The sequence below is a fragment of the Oreochromis aureus genome, linkage group 13 (assembly GCF_013358895.1).
Source record: "Oreochromis aureus strain Israel breed Guangdong linkage group 13, ZZ_aureus, whole genome shotgun sequence".
Taxonomy (NCBI): domain Eukaryota; kingdom Metazoa; phylum Chordata; class Actinopteri; order Cichliformes; family Cichlidae; genus Oreochromis; species Oreochromis aureus.
This window is the reverse complement of record NC_052954.1, coordinates 3892821-3907042: the sequence shown is the minus strand read 5'-3', so window position 1 is coordinate 3907042 and position 14222 is coordinate 3892821. Positions and strand designations below refer to the sequence as shown.

Sequence of the window (14222 nt, the reverse complement as noted above, 5' to 3'; positions counted from 1 at the left end):
TAGCAGCGGCAATCCTGCGCTGTGAGGACCTGCAAGGAGGAGAGGAGGACGGCAGCAAAAAGGAAGAACCTGGTTATAAGAAAGTATTTTTCAAAGAAACCTGTAAGTCACTTAAAGTCAAGTTCACTCATAAAATGTGTCCGTCATAATAACGTTACAGGCAATACCAGGCCATACATGCCAACCCTCCCGATTTTTCCGGGAGAATCCCGAATTTCAGTGCCCCTCCCGAAAATCTCCCGGAGCCACCACTCTCCCCAATTTCTCCCGACTTTCCACCCGGACAACAAAATTGAAAAACCATATCCCAGATTAGCCCAGCCAATTCCAGTTTCCAACAATGGCTTCTATTACTGCAGCTACTTAGTATTAATATTATTACTTATTACTCTTTCTGGGTCGTGAAATAAACTTTAAACATATTTTCAGGCGAGAATGTAGTTGTGTAAACTTCAAATAACTTCAACATGTTATTGTTTGGCCTTTTTCAGTGTTTTATTTGTTCGTGAGTAAATCGGTTTGGCTGAGATTAAAGTTATTAGATTAGATTAGATTAAATAAAACTTTATTAATCCCTCGGGAGGGTTCCTCCGGGGTTTTCACGCAGCTGAATAAATGTCAAACAGAAAACTGATTAAACAGAAGTGTGAGATGGTCGAGAATCTACGCAAGCGTCCGGTTATATTTTATTTTATTTAGACAGCAAGGAGCAGACGGCAGAGGTGACGTAATTATGAAGGCTAGACCCCCCAATTTAACAGTCGCTCATTTCCGGTCTACCCGGCTTTCGGAGGACCCGGCCCACTTAGACCGCGAAGGCCGGGTCCTCAGGTGGACGCAGCCTCTGAATTTGGACACCCCGGAAACAGGCCGGTGACATTTAACTTATTTTTTTCCGATAAGTAAACAGTGTAAAAACCCCTTTGAATGTCTCCCTAATTCTGAGGTCTCAAGGTTGGCAAGTATGTGCTAGGCTTTGGCCCACATCAGTCTAAAACTGTATGTAACCATGAAAAAAGTGTTGCCATGTCCAGACAGTATAGTATAGACTCCTTCACATAGTGGACATTGAGTTGTTGTGTGGGGCACCAGTAATCCATGGGTTGCTGTAACAGTAGTTCATGTTTAGAATAAAAAGTCCCAGCTCACTGAGTTGATCGGGGCAATAGTGCCTAAAATGTTGCATAATTTTGCTGAGAGATCTTTTACTTTGTGGTAATCTTAGATGAGTAGTTTTATGGACAAAAACCAGCAGGTCATTCAGTGTTCCCTTAGTGCTAATGTGTAAGAGATGTTGGTGTACTATAACTGAAGTAATGTTGTTAGGTCCTTAAAGTCATATTCTTTTATTGTCATGACTCTATTTGAAGCTTTTTTTTATTTTTGTATGATACCTGATTTATATGGAATATGGCTGAAGTAAACTAAAGTCTAAAATCAGTCATTTGTTTAATAGTAATTTAACATTATGAATTGTAATTTTAAATGGTTTAAAAGCATGTAGAATAGCATGTGTAGGCAAGTATATTTCTCCTTTTTTTATCAAGAAGCAAAGACAAAAAGGAAAAAAAAAAGAAACAGGGCGGGGTTCGGTGGTTGAATCATCCGTCCCCACCAATGCCAAAACCAAATCTACGCCCTTGCATTATGGGTTTTCATTTTGTGAATAACTTGAAAATCTTAGCTCAAACAGCTGCAAAACCTATTTCCCCAGCATGGAAATGCTGAATTCTATAAGACCAAGCCTGAAATATGTGTGTCCGCGTCTCCTATCAAAAGTTACAGCTGTCTTTATGGACTTGGTGAAAATCGCCATATTTCGGCGAGACAGTGCGTTTCTCGCCTGAAACACATTATGGGTTTTCATTTTGTGAATAACTTGAAAATCTTAGCTCAAACAGCTGCAAAACCTATTTCTCCAACATGGAAATGCTGAATTCTATAAGGCCAAGCCTGAAATATGTGTGTCCGAGTCTCCTATCAAAAGTTACAGCTGTCTTTATGGACTTGGTGAAAATCGCCTTATTTCAGCGAGACAGTGCGTTTCTCGCCTGAAACACATTATGGGTTTTCATTTTGTGAATAACTTGAAAATCTTAGCTCAAACAGCTGCAAAACCTATTTCCCCAGCATGGAAATGCTGAATTCTATAAGGCCAAGCCTGAAATATGTGTGTCCGCGTCTCCTATCAAAAGTTACAGCTGTCTTTATGGACTTGGTGAAAATCGCCTTATTTCGGCGAGACAGTGCGTTTCTCGCCTGAAACACATTATGGGTTTTCATTTTGTGAATAACTTGAAAATCTTAGCTCAAACAGCTGCAAAACCTATTTCCCCAGCATGGAAATGCTGAATTCTATAAGGCCAAGCCTGAAATATGTGTGTCCGAGTCTCCTATCAAAAGTTACAGCTGTCTTTATGGACTTGGTGAAAATCGCCTTATTTTCGGCGAGACAGTGCGTTCTCGCTATTACATGCATTTGAATGGAGTTCTCGCCTGAAACACATTATGGGTTTTCATTTTGTGAATAACTTGAAAATCTTAGCTCAAACAGCTGCAAAACCTATTTCCCCAGCATGGAAATGCTGAATTCTATAAGGCCAAGCCTGAAATATGTGTGTCCGCGTCTCCTATCAAAAGTTACAGCTGTCTTTATGGACTTGGTGAAAATCGCCTTATTTCGGCGAGACAGTGCGTTTCTCGCCTGAAACACATTATGGGTTTTCATTTTGTGAATAACTTGAAAATCTTAGCTCAAACAGCTGCAAAACCTATTTCCCCAGCATGGAAATGCTGAATTCTATAAGGCCAAGCCTGAAATATGTGTGTCCGCGTCTCCTATCAAAAGTTACAGCTGTCTTTATGGACTTGGTGAAAATCGCCTTATTTCGGCGAGACAGTGCGTTTCTCGCCTGAAACACATTATGGGTTTTCATTTTGTGAATAACTTGAAAATCTTAGCTCAAACAGCTGCAAAACCTATTTCCCCAGCATGGAAATGCTGAATTCTATAAGGCCAAGCCTGAAATATGTGTGTCCGAGTCTCCTATCAAAAGTTACAGCTGTCTTTATGGACTTGGTGAAAATCGCCTTATTTCGGCGAGACAGTGCATTTCTCGCCTGAAGCACATTATGGGTTTTCATTTTGTGAATAACTTGAAAATCTTAGCTCAAACAGCTGCAAAACCTATTTCCCCAGCATGGAAATGCTGAATTCTATAAGGCCAAGCCTGAAATATGTGTGTCCGAGTCTCCTATCAAAAGTTACAGCTGTCTTTATGGACTTGGTGAAAATCGCCATATTTCGGCGAGACAGTGCGTTTCTCGCCTGAAATACATTATGGGTTTTCATTTTGTGAATAACTTGAAAATCTTAGCTCAAACAGCTGCAAAACCTATTTCTCCAACATGGAAATGCTGAATTCTATAAGGCCAAGCCTGAAATATGTGTGTCCGAGTCTCCTATCAAAAGTTACAGCTGTCTTTATGGACTTGGTGAAAATCGCCTTATTTCCGCGAGACAGTGCGTTTCTCGCCTGAAACACATTATGGGTTTTCATTTTGTGAATAACTTGAAAATCTTAGCTCAAACAGCTGCAAAACCTATTTCCCCAACATGGAAATGCTGAATTCTATAAGGCCAAGCCTGAAATATGTGTGTCCGAGTCTCCTATCAAAAGTTACAGCTGTCTTTATGGACTTGGTGAAAATCGCCTTATTTCGGAGAGACAGTGCGTTTCTCGCCTGAAACACATTATGGGTTTTCATTTTGTGAGTAACTTGAAAATCTTAGCTCAAACAGCTGCAAAACCTATTTCCCCAGCATGGAAATGCTGAATTCTATAAGGCCAAGCCTGAAATATGTGTGTCCGAGTCTCCTATCAAAAGTTACAGCTGTCTTTATGGACTTGGTGAAAATCGCCTATTTATTTCGGCGAGACAGTGCGTTTCTCGCTATTACATGCATTTGAATGGAGTTCTCGCCTGAAACACATGGGTTTTCATTTTGTGAATAACTTGAAAATCTTAGCTCAAACAGCTGCAAAACCTATTTCCCCAGCATGGAAATGCTGAATTCTATAAGTCCAAGCCTGAAATATGTGTGTCCGAGTCTCCTATCAAAAGTTACAGCTGTCTTTATGGACTTGGTGAAAATCGCCTTATTTCGGCGAGACAGTGCGTTCTCGCCTGAAACACATTATGGGTTTTCATTTTGTGAATAACTTGAAAATCTTAGCTCAAACAGCTGCAAAACCTATTTCCCCAGCATGGAAATGCTGAATTCTATAAGGCCAAGCCTGAAATATGTGTGTCCGAGTCTCCTATCAAAAGTTACAGCTGTCTTTATGGACTTGGTGAAAATCGCCTTATTTCGGCGAGACAGTGCGTTTCTCGCTATTACATGCATTTGAATGGAGGTCTCGCCTGAAACACATGGGTTTTCATTTTGTGAATAACTTGAAAATCTTAGCTCAAACAGCTGCAAAACCTATTTCCCCAGCATGGAAATGCTGAATTCTATAAGGCCAAGCCTGAAATATGTGTGTCCGAGTCTCCTATCAAAAGTTACAGCAGCTGTCTTTATGGACTTGGTGAAAATCGCCTTATTCGGCGAGACAGTGCGTTTCTCGCTATTACATGCATTTGAATGGAGGTCTCGCCTGAAACACATGGGTTTTCATTTTGTGAATAACTTGAAAATCTTAGCTCAAACAGCTGCAAAACCTATTTCCCCAGCATGGAAATGCTGAATTCTATAAGGCCAAGCCTGAAATATGTGTGTCCGAGTCTCCTATCAAAAGTTACAGCTGTCTTTATGGACTTGGTGAAAATCGCCTTATTTCGGCGAGACAGTGCGTTCTCGCCTGAAACACATTATGGGTTTTCATTTTGTGAATAACTTGAAAATCTTAGCTCAAACAGCTGCAAAACCTATTTCCCCAACATGGAAATGCTGAATTCTATAAGGCCAAGCCTGAAATATGTGTGTCCGAGTCTCCTATCAAAAGTTACAGCTGTCTTTATGGACTTGGTGAAAATCGCCTTATTTCGGCGAGACAGTGCGTTCTCGCCTGAAACACATTATGGGTTTTCATTTTGTGAATAACTTGAAAATCTTAGCTCAAACAGCTGCAAAACCCATTTCCCCAGCATGGAAATGCTGAATTCTATAAGGCCAAGCCTGAAATATGTGTGTCCGAGTCTCCTATCAAAAGTTACAGCTGTCTTTATGGACTTGGTGAAAATCGCCTTATTTCGGCGAGACAGTGCGTTCTCGCCTGAAACACATTATGGGTTTTCATTTTGTGAATAACTTGAAAATCTTAGCTCAAACAGCTGCAAAACCTATTTCCCCAGCATGGAAATGCTGAATTCTATAAGGCCAAGCCTGAAATATGTGTGTCCGAGTCTCCTATCAAAAGTTACAGCTGTCTTTATGGACTTGGTGAAAATCGCCTTATTTCGGCGAGACAGTGCGTTCTCGCCTGAAACACATTATGGGTTTTCATTTTGTGAATAACTTGAAAATCTTAGCTCAAACAGCTGCAAAACCTATTTCCCCAGCATGGAAATGCTGAATTCTATAAGGCCAAGCCTGAAATATGTGTGTCCGAGTCTCCTATCAAAAGTTACAGCTGTCTTTATGGACTTGGTGAAAATCGCCTTATTTGGGAGAGACAGTGCGTTTCTCGCTATTACATGCATTTGAATGGAGTTCTCGCCTGAAACACATTATGGGTTTTCATTTTGTGAATAACTTGAAAATCTTAGCTCAAACAGCTGCAAAACCTATTTCCCCAACATGGAAATGCTGAATTCTATAAGGCCAAGCCTGAAATATGTGTGTCCGAGTCTCCTATCAAAAGTTACAGCTGTCTTTATGGACTTGGTGAAAATCGCCTTATTTCGGGCGAGACAGTGCGTTCTCGCCTGAAACACATTATGGGTTTTCATTTTGTGAATAACTTGAAAATCTTAGCTCAAACAGCTGCAAAACCTATTTCCCCAGCATGGAAATGCTGAATTCTATAAGGCCAAGCCTGAAATATGTGTGTCCGAGTCTCCTATCAAAAATTACAGCTGTCTTTATGGACTTGGTGAAAATCGCCTTATTTCAGCGAGACAGTGCGTTTCTCGCCTGAAACACATTATGGGTTTTCATTTTGTGAATAACTTGAAAATCTTAGCTCAAACAGCTGCAAAACCTATTTCCCCAGCATGGAAATGCTGAATTCTATAAGGCCAAGCCTGAAATATGTGTGTCCGAGTCTCCTATCAAAAGTTACAGCTGTCTTTATGGACTTGGTGAAAATCGCCTTATTTCGGCGAGACAGTGCGTTTCTCGCTATTACATGCATTTGAATGGAGTTCTCGCCTGAAACACATTATGGGTTTTCATTTTGTGAATAACTTGAAAATCTTAGCTCAAACAGCTGCAAAACCTATTTCCCCAGCATGGAAATGCTGAATTCTATAAGGCCAAGCCTGAAATATGTGTGTCCGAGTCTCCTATCAAAAGTTACAGCTGTCTTTATGGACTTGGTGAAAATTGCCTTATTTCGGAGAGACAGTGCGTTTCTCGCCTGAAACACATTATGGGTTTTCATTTTGTGAATAACTTGAAAATCTTAGCTCAAACAGCTGCAAAACCTATTTCCCCAGCATGGAAATGCTGAATTCTATAAGGCCAAGCCTGAAATATGTGTGTCCGAGTCTCCTATCAAAAGTTACAGCTGTCTTTATGGACTTGGTGAAAATCGCCTTATTTCAGCGAGACAGTGCGTTTCTCGCCTGAAACACATTATGGGTTTTCATTTTGTGAATAACTTGAAAATCTTAGCTCAAACAGCTGCAAAACCTATTTCCCCAGCATGGAAATGCTGAATTCTATAAGGCCAAGCCTGAAATATGTGTGTCCGAGTCTCCTATCAAAAGTTACAGCTGTCTTTATGGACTTGGTGAAAATCGCCTTATTTCGGCGAGACAGTGCGTTTCTCGCTATTACATGCATTTGAATGGAGTTCTCGCCTGAAACACATGGGTTTTCATTTTGTGAATAACTTGAAAATCTTAGCTCAAACAGCTGCAAAACCTATTTCCCCAGCATGGAAATGCTGAATTCTATAAGGCCAAGCCTGAAATATGTGTGTCCGAGTCTCCTATCAAAAGTTACAGCTGTCTTTATGGACTTGGTGAAAATTGCCTTATTTCGGAGAGACAGTGCGTTTCTCGCCTGAAACACATTATGGGTTTTCATTTTGTGAATAACTTGAAAATCTTAGCTCAAACAGCTGCAAAACCTATTTCCCCAGCATGGAAATGCTGAATTCTATAAGGCCAAGCCTGAAATATGTGTGTCCGAGTCTCCTATCAAAAGTTACAGCTGTCTTTATGGACTTGGTGAAAATCGCCTTATTTCAGCGAGACAGTGCGTTTCTCGCCTGAAACACATTATGGGTTTTCATTTTGTGAATAACTTGAAAATCTTAGCTCAAACAGCTGCAAAACCTATTTCCCCAGCATGGAAATGCTGAATTCTATAAGGCCAAGCCTGAAATATGTGTGTCCGAGTCTCCTATCAAAAGTTACAGCTGTCTTTATGGACTTGGTGAAAATCGCCTTATTTCGGCGAGACAGTGCGTTTCTCGCTATTACATGCATTTGAATGGAGTTCTCGCCTGAAACACATGGGTTTTCATTTTGTGAATAACTTGAAAATCTTAGCTCAAACAGCTGCAAAACCTATTTCCCCAGCATGGAAATGCTGAATTCTATAAGGCCAAGCCTGAAATATGTGTGTCCGAGTCTCCTATCAAAAGTTACAGCTGTCTTTATGGACTTGGTGAAAATCGCCTTATTTCGGCGAGACAGTGCGTTCTCGCCTGAAACACATTATGGGTTTTCATTTTGTGAATAACTTGAAAATCTTAGCTCAAACAGCTGCAAAACCTATTTCCCCAGCATGGAAATGCTGAATTCTATAAGGCCAAGCCTGAAATATGTGTGTCCGAGTCTCCTATCAAAAGTTACAGCTGTCTTTATGGACTTGGTGAAAATCGCCTTATTTCGGAGAGACAGTGCGTTTCTCGCTATTACATGCATTTGAATGGAGTTCTCGCCTGAAACACATTATGGGTTTTCATTTTGTGAATAACTTGAAAATCTTAGCTCAAACAGCTGCAAAACCTATTTCCCCAACATGGAAATGCTGAATTCTATAAGGCCAAGCCTGAAATATGTGTGTCCGAGTCTCCTATCAAAAGTTACAGCTGTCTTTATGGACTTGGTGAAAATCGCCTTATTTCGGCGAGACAGTGCGTTTCTCGCCTGAAACACATTATGGGTTTTCATTTTGTGAGTAACTTGAAAATCTTAGCTCAAACAGCTGCAAAACCTATTTCCCCAGCATGGAAATGCTGAATTCTATAAGGCCAAGCCTGAAATATGTGTGTCCGAGTCTCCTATCAAAAGTTACAGCTGTCTTTATGGACTTGGTGAAAATCGCCTTATTTCGGCGAGACAGTGCGTTTCTCGCTATTACATGCATTTGAATGGAGTTCTCGCCTGAAACACATTATGGGTTTTCATTTTGTGAATAACTTGAAAATCTCAGCTTAACACACATGTGTTTGGTTGTGTAATATTGTTCACACTAAATTGTCAAATTTAGTGTAACTCCTAATCAATTTATTAAGAGTCAATCAACGAAAATGTTAGGTTTTGGAGAATTTTGAAATTAGAAACTGACAATCACGAGACTTTTCGTTCCCGTATTTCTTTTTTTCTTCTCCTTTTGCATACCATGTCAAGCTTTTCTGTATATAGTGATTTCGTAGGTTTCGGAGCAAACAAGAAACTGATTAAAATGTTCTATTTTATTTTAACAATCAACAACTTCATATCCAGGTTTTGTACGAATGCTTGAAATCCTTTAAAAAGCTTGGATTTTAATATTGTAGTGCATGGATTTCGGATTTGGTGCTTAAAACTTCTTGAAACTGTAACCGTATTTCATTCACCACAAATAACTATCTGATTGAATACCTTTCTTATCAGATAGAGAAATAAAATGAGTCGCAAAGTCTAAAAGCAACATTTCTCTGCCTGGGCTGCCTGTACCTCTGCACGTCAGTCTGTTTCAATGTGTGACCCCCCTCCCCGACCAGCAGGGGATGAGTGCACTAACGTGCCTGGAGTTTGCCGTTTTAATGAGTGTTTGCTGGAAAACGAAAAATACAAGGAGTCTGCAAGAAGGATTTGTACGTTTTCACAATGGTGGAGTTTGCGTAAGTCCTGGTAAATGGTTTTCCCGAGTGTGTATGTTACACATGCTAATTTTTAAAATTCTTTTTATTATTTTGCTAGCTAGCAAACTCGCGGGATAAATGATTGACATGCACTCAGTGTGATGCAATACGGCAGCGCTATTGTAACAGTTAGTTATTTCATGGTAATTTATGGAATATGCTGTGAATTTAACTAAGATTACACAGCAGTAGCAGTAATGCCAGTTACTTTCCCAAAGTGAAAGCTTTAAACGTTAGCCCGATGCTTAACTAGCCAACTTAAGGCTTTCTGATTGAAGGCTAAAACCGGCGTTATACCAAGTAAATAGAATATTGATTATATTTTTTTGTATTGCTGCAGCTTTTTCAAGTATCAACTTGGTGCTTTTGGCAACCTTAGGGGGAAATAATGGTAATATGACTGATCCATATGGACACAAAGAATATAAACTTTTTTGTGCTACCGAAGTTCCGTGGCTTTCATTCAGAATCAACTCTAAACAACTCACATTGAGGCCTGTGGGGCACTATCAGCCACTGAAACAGTAGACAAATGAATATTTCATACCTTAAGGCTGCCTGTTTATTTAAATGAGATGAACAATACATTATAATTGTATATAATAATATCACAGATGATAGATCAAATAAATAGGTTTTTGATAGATGCTTGTGCATTCTTAAAGTCTTATATGTTGAATTGAACTGAGTATGTCATCTGTTCAAAGCCTCTCCCAGTCAGTGCTGTTCTGTATGCCTTTCTTACTGTACATGATATTTTTTAACATCAGCATGCTAAAGGACTTGTTTAGAAGAGACTGCTAATTTATATGCTAAAATATGTTTTTCTTTTTGGCCAAGTTGGTGAAAACACTTTATTATCCTCTAATAGATTTTTTAAATGCTTGGTGATCGTAGTACCCAAAACTAGCTGCATCAGGTACTTCCCTGTGTGTTTGGAGAGGATCAGAAGTCCCAGGAATAAAAAAGCCCACAAAACAAAAACGGCAACTAATTATTTATCTGCACAGCCATACAAGTGGCTAACTAGCTAGTTTGGTCCTCTGAGGCCGTGTCCTAGTCAGTGTGTCTCGCTAGATTTCTCTCTCTTCTGTTAATTGAGCGTTTTTGTTTGTTTGTTTTGTCGCAGTTCTGGTTAATAAGTGAAATTAATAAAAGCACCAGAAATATTTTAATTGCATTTCCGTTTGTTCTGTACTTGGTAACTGTCAATTCAGATGAAAATGTAGCTGCTGTCGTCCTGTTGCTGTTTGCCAAAAAACTCAGTTTCTTTGCCCGATAATTTACTTCAAAAAAATGCCTACATATATATTTATAAGCTGAGTTATTATATAGCTGAATAATTATATCTTTCAATTAATAACTAATAATGTCTTATTTTAAAATTGTGTCTGTGTCTTTTAGCTTCTTCTGCTTATTATTGTTATCCATCCATTTTCTTCTGCTTATCAAGGACTGGTTTACCCGGGCAGCAGCCTAAGCAGAGAAGCCCACATCTCCCTCTCCCCAGCCACCTCCTCCACTTCTTCTGGGATAACACCAAGGCATCCTCAGGCCAGCTGAGAGATATAGCCTCTCCAGAGTGTCCTGGGTCTGCCCTGGGCCTCTTTCTCCTTTTCTCATCAGCCTCTCTTCAACGTGAAGGCATAGCAGTTCTACTCTGAGCCCCTTTCGAGTAACTGAACTCCTCACCCTGTCTTTAAGGGAGAGGCAACACCCTTAGAGAAAGCTCTTTTTTTTTTTCAACTGCAGTCCCCTGCTCACCTCTCCCCAAACTTGTAAACAAGACCCAGAGAAGATTAAACTCCTCCGCTTGCTGCTGCAAGTGATTGTTTTTAATTGTCTTCTTCTTATATTCAGATAATTATAAAAATATATGTACAACAGTTTGTTTATGCAGTCAGCATTTGTATATATACAGCAGCACTCTCAAACAAGCAATAGTGAACGCACCTGTATGAGGCAAATTCCACAATCGCAGTTCAATCAGTCCCCCCATCCTGACACTTTTTTCCACTTTAATTGAGGACATGGAATTAAATCTGCACACATCTTTATCTTTTTTTGGACATATCAACATATCTTTTTAAGGTTAAGAGAATATGGTCATCAGATTGGAGAAGCTGAACAATCAGAGCTGTGATAATGATATTTAAGGTGTGTTGACTGGTTCATAATGTCAGCTCACACGAGAAAACATCCCATGCTAAAAGTTGAAGGTAGCTGCTGGTTGATGGTGAGCGGCACGGTGAATTTATTGTGTATTTTCCACAGTCTGTACAGATGAAGAGTAGCAGAGCTGGAGATGAGGCAGGAGGAAGAGTTTATTCAATTCAATTTCAGTTTACGTATATAGCGTTAATCACAACAACAGTCACCTCAAGACACTTTATACTGCAAGGTGGAGGCCCTATTGTAATACAGAGAAAACTAAATGATCAAAACAACCCCTTTTGAGCGAGCACTTGGTGACGGTGGGAAGGAAAAAAAACATTTTAACTGGAAGAAACTTCCAGTAGAACCAGGTATAGGGAGGGGCAGCCTCTGAGGACTGGTTGGGGTTGAGGGGAGAGAGAAAGGACAAAAGACATGCTGTGGAAGAGAGCCACTCTATGAGCTCTTCATTCAGTTTGTGGACTGTGGTTTAGCTTGACTCCATGATGTTTCTGAACTAATGCTTTGCTCAATTAATGTTGCAATGAATTATAGGTGGATTTTACTTATATTCTATCTTTATGTTGTCACCAAACAGATCTACAGATTTGGGACTAGCTACAGGCTCCTCCACCTCTGCTGGCCCTTCTGTCCTGCCCAGGATGGTGCCCCCTCGTCAGGTCCAGCAGTCCTAACGTCCATCCTACAGCTCCTTCTCCCCCTCTTACAGCCCCTATGAGAGCTTCATCTATGGTGGCTACAGGCCTGCAGGTACAGCTATGGTGGTGGCTACAGCCTGGGAGGATACAGATACACACCTCACCTTTAAAACGTCCCCCCCAGCAGGTTTGTGCTGCAGGCAGAAGGGATGGAACAGCAAGCACTCAAATATTCATATGAATACATTTTGTTGTTTTGAGAGGTGTACTCAACACAGGACAGTGGCTGCAGGTGCTAATTGTTTTGAATTAAAAGTAATTAAGGCTGCTGTTGTAAAGTTTGATAATAGAATCTGAACCTGGTAATGTTCAGGGCTGCAGTACACGTGTAAAGATGAATCTGCTTGTATGACATCATGTGCCTTTCTGTAACTTTGTGGCAAATAAATTGGGTACCGTAACTTCTTATGCCATTAGTTACTTTACAACTGTAAGGAAAAGCAGACGGACTTGTTTTTGGTTAAGACCAGTTAAAATTATGAATGTCTTTAATTCAGTTTCCTTGCTTGGTTTAGACACTAAGTGGGCGAGTGAGGAGGACGACCACATGGTGGCCAGAGGAGAATATGACTTTACAGCTGCTTCTCAGGAGGAGCTTTCTATGCAAGCTGGAGAGATGCTCAACCTCGTTCCTAAAGGTGATGAGATTTTTACTGGCTGTGGGACATTTGATTCTGAGTGCTTTGACCAAAAACCTTCTATTTTTGTTTTCCTTATTTTAGAAATAACAGATGAGGGCTTTTCTTTTGTGTGAGCGTGCCCCATGTTTACAACTATCACAGTTTTTTCCTCTCCCTCGTGTTTAGAGCTACAGCCCTGTGTGCGTGGCTGGCTCCTGGCCAGTGTGGACGGTGAGACCACAGGCTCGTCCCAGCCAACTACATTAAGATCCTTGGCAAGAGAAGAGACCGCCGGGCCGCAGATATGGCGAGGCTCGCTCAGACCCACCGGGCGTACACGCAGGCACCCCAAACAACCTTGGCTGCACAAATACCCTAATCTGTGCCTCTACTGCATCCCATGAACGTACAGCATCTACCCGTATCATGTACAGTACATGAATGATCCATCTCGTCTTTCAGCTCAGTCTCGTCAGATTCATTAAGTTCACCTGTATCCCCCTCCTGTGTGCAGTTTCCTCGTTTCCCTCTGTGTGTATTTATAGTAGTGATGGCCAAACAAAGCTTTCTGAAGCATTGAAGCTTGTGTTGAAAAACGGTTCATTACTCGAAGCTTTTTAACACAGTCCTCTCTGGTGACATCTGGTGGTCAAAAATATGAAGAGCAGCTTGAATCTAAAAAAAAAAAAAAATGAACTGCTTCATTATGATTGTCCACTCTACAGAGTGGAATTCACAATTCACAATTGGCCGTCACTGATCACGTGACTCTGGCCAAACGACTCAAGCATCGGCAGAGTGCTTCTGAAGCGGTGTGTTGGTTTTTTTGACACACGCGCCTGAGCGTCAGCTTCAAGCGGGCCATGACTAATTTATAGCATTTGTCCTCTTGTGTGCGTTACTGGTCCGTCTGTGTTCCTCCGTGCTGTTTTTTCTGCTTGTCATCCTTCGTGTTACCTCCGTTCCCTCGTGTCCAGGTTTGTTATTTGGTTCTCAGCTTTCCCAGTTTAGGTTTTCTTAGTTTTGTTTTTCGGCTCCCTTGCCTTTGTTTGTATGTCACTCTCCATAAATAAAGCTCACTCACATCAGCAGTGCCCGCATCTTGGGTCCTCCATTCATATCTCAACACGCACACATTTATTGTGTTGTTACATACTACTAGGAAGTGCTGAGAAAATATGAAATTATGATGGCTATTTATATAGCCTATAACACAGAACAGTGGGGACACAGAACCAAAACCTAAGAACTAAAAGACACATCAAGAAATCAAAGATTAATAAAACAAAACAGAAAACACTGGGCCATCGACCCAGGACCGTGGCATTCAGTTTCTCGAGGAATAATCAAAGCAAACATTTTTTTCTGTTTTTGAATAAGAGATTTCCTTTATGGGTTACATGATGGTGTAAGTTCCAGGA

At 40.5% G+C, this 14222-nt stretch overlaps 1 protein-coding gene across 1 annotated transcript; it reads left to right on the top strand.

Annotated features, from left to right (window-relative positions):
• The first annotated feature begins 12721 nt into the window (after positions 1 to 12721).
• Positions 12722 to 13414, top strand: LOC120443254 (probable peroxisomal membrane protein PEX13). Its single transcript, XM_039621470.1, has 2 exons — positions 12722 to 12819; positions 12988 to 13414. The coding sequence occupies exons 1-2, from the start codon at positions 12729 to 12731 to the stop codon at positions 13203 to 13205; spliced, it is 309 nt and encodes a 102-aa protein (XP_039477404.1). The 5' UTR covers positions 12722 to 12728; the 3' UTR covers positions 13206 to 13414.
• Positions 13415 to 14222: the final 808 nt, after the last annotated feature.

Excerpts from the sequence above, each read along its gene's own strand:
- LOC120443254 (XM_039621470.1), top strand. The coding sequence starts at position 12,729 with ATGGTGGCCAGAGGAGAATATGACTTTACAGCTGCTTCTCAGGAGGAG. Across the intron at positions 12,820-12,987 it reads GCTCAACCTCGTTCCTAAAG|AGCTACAGCCCTGTGTGCGT; the intron begins GTGATGAGATTT and ends CCTCGTGTTTAG.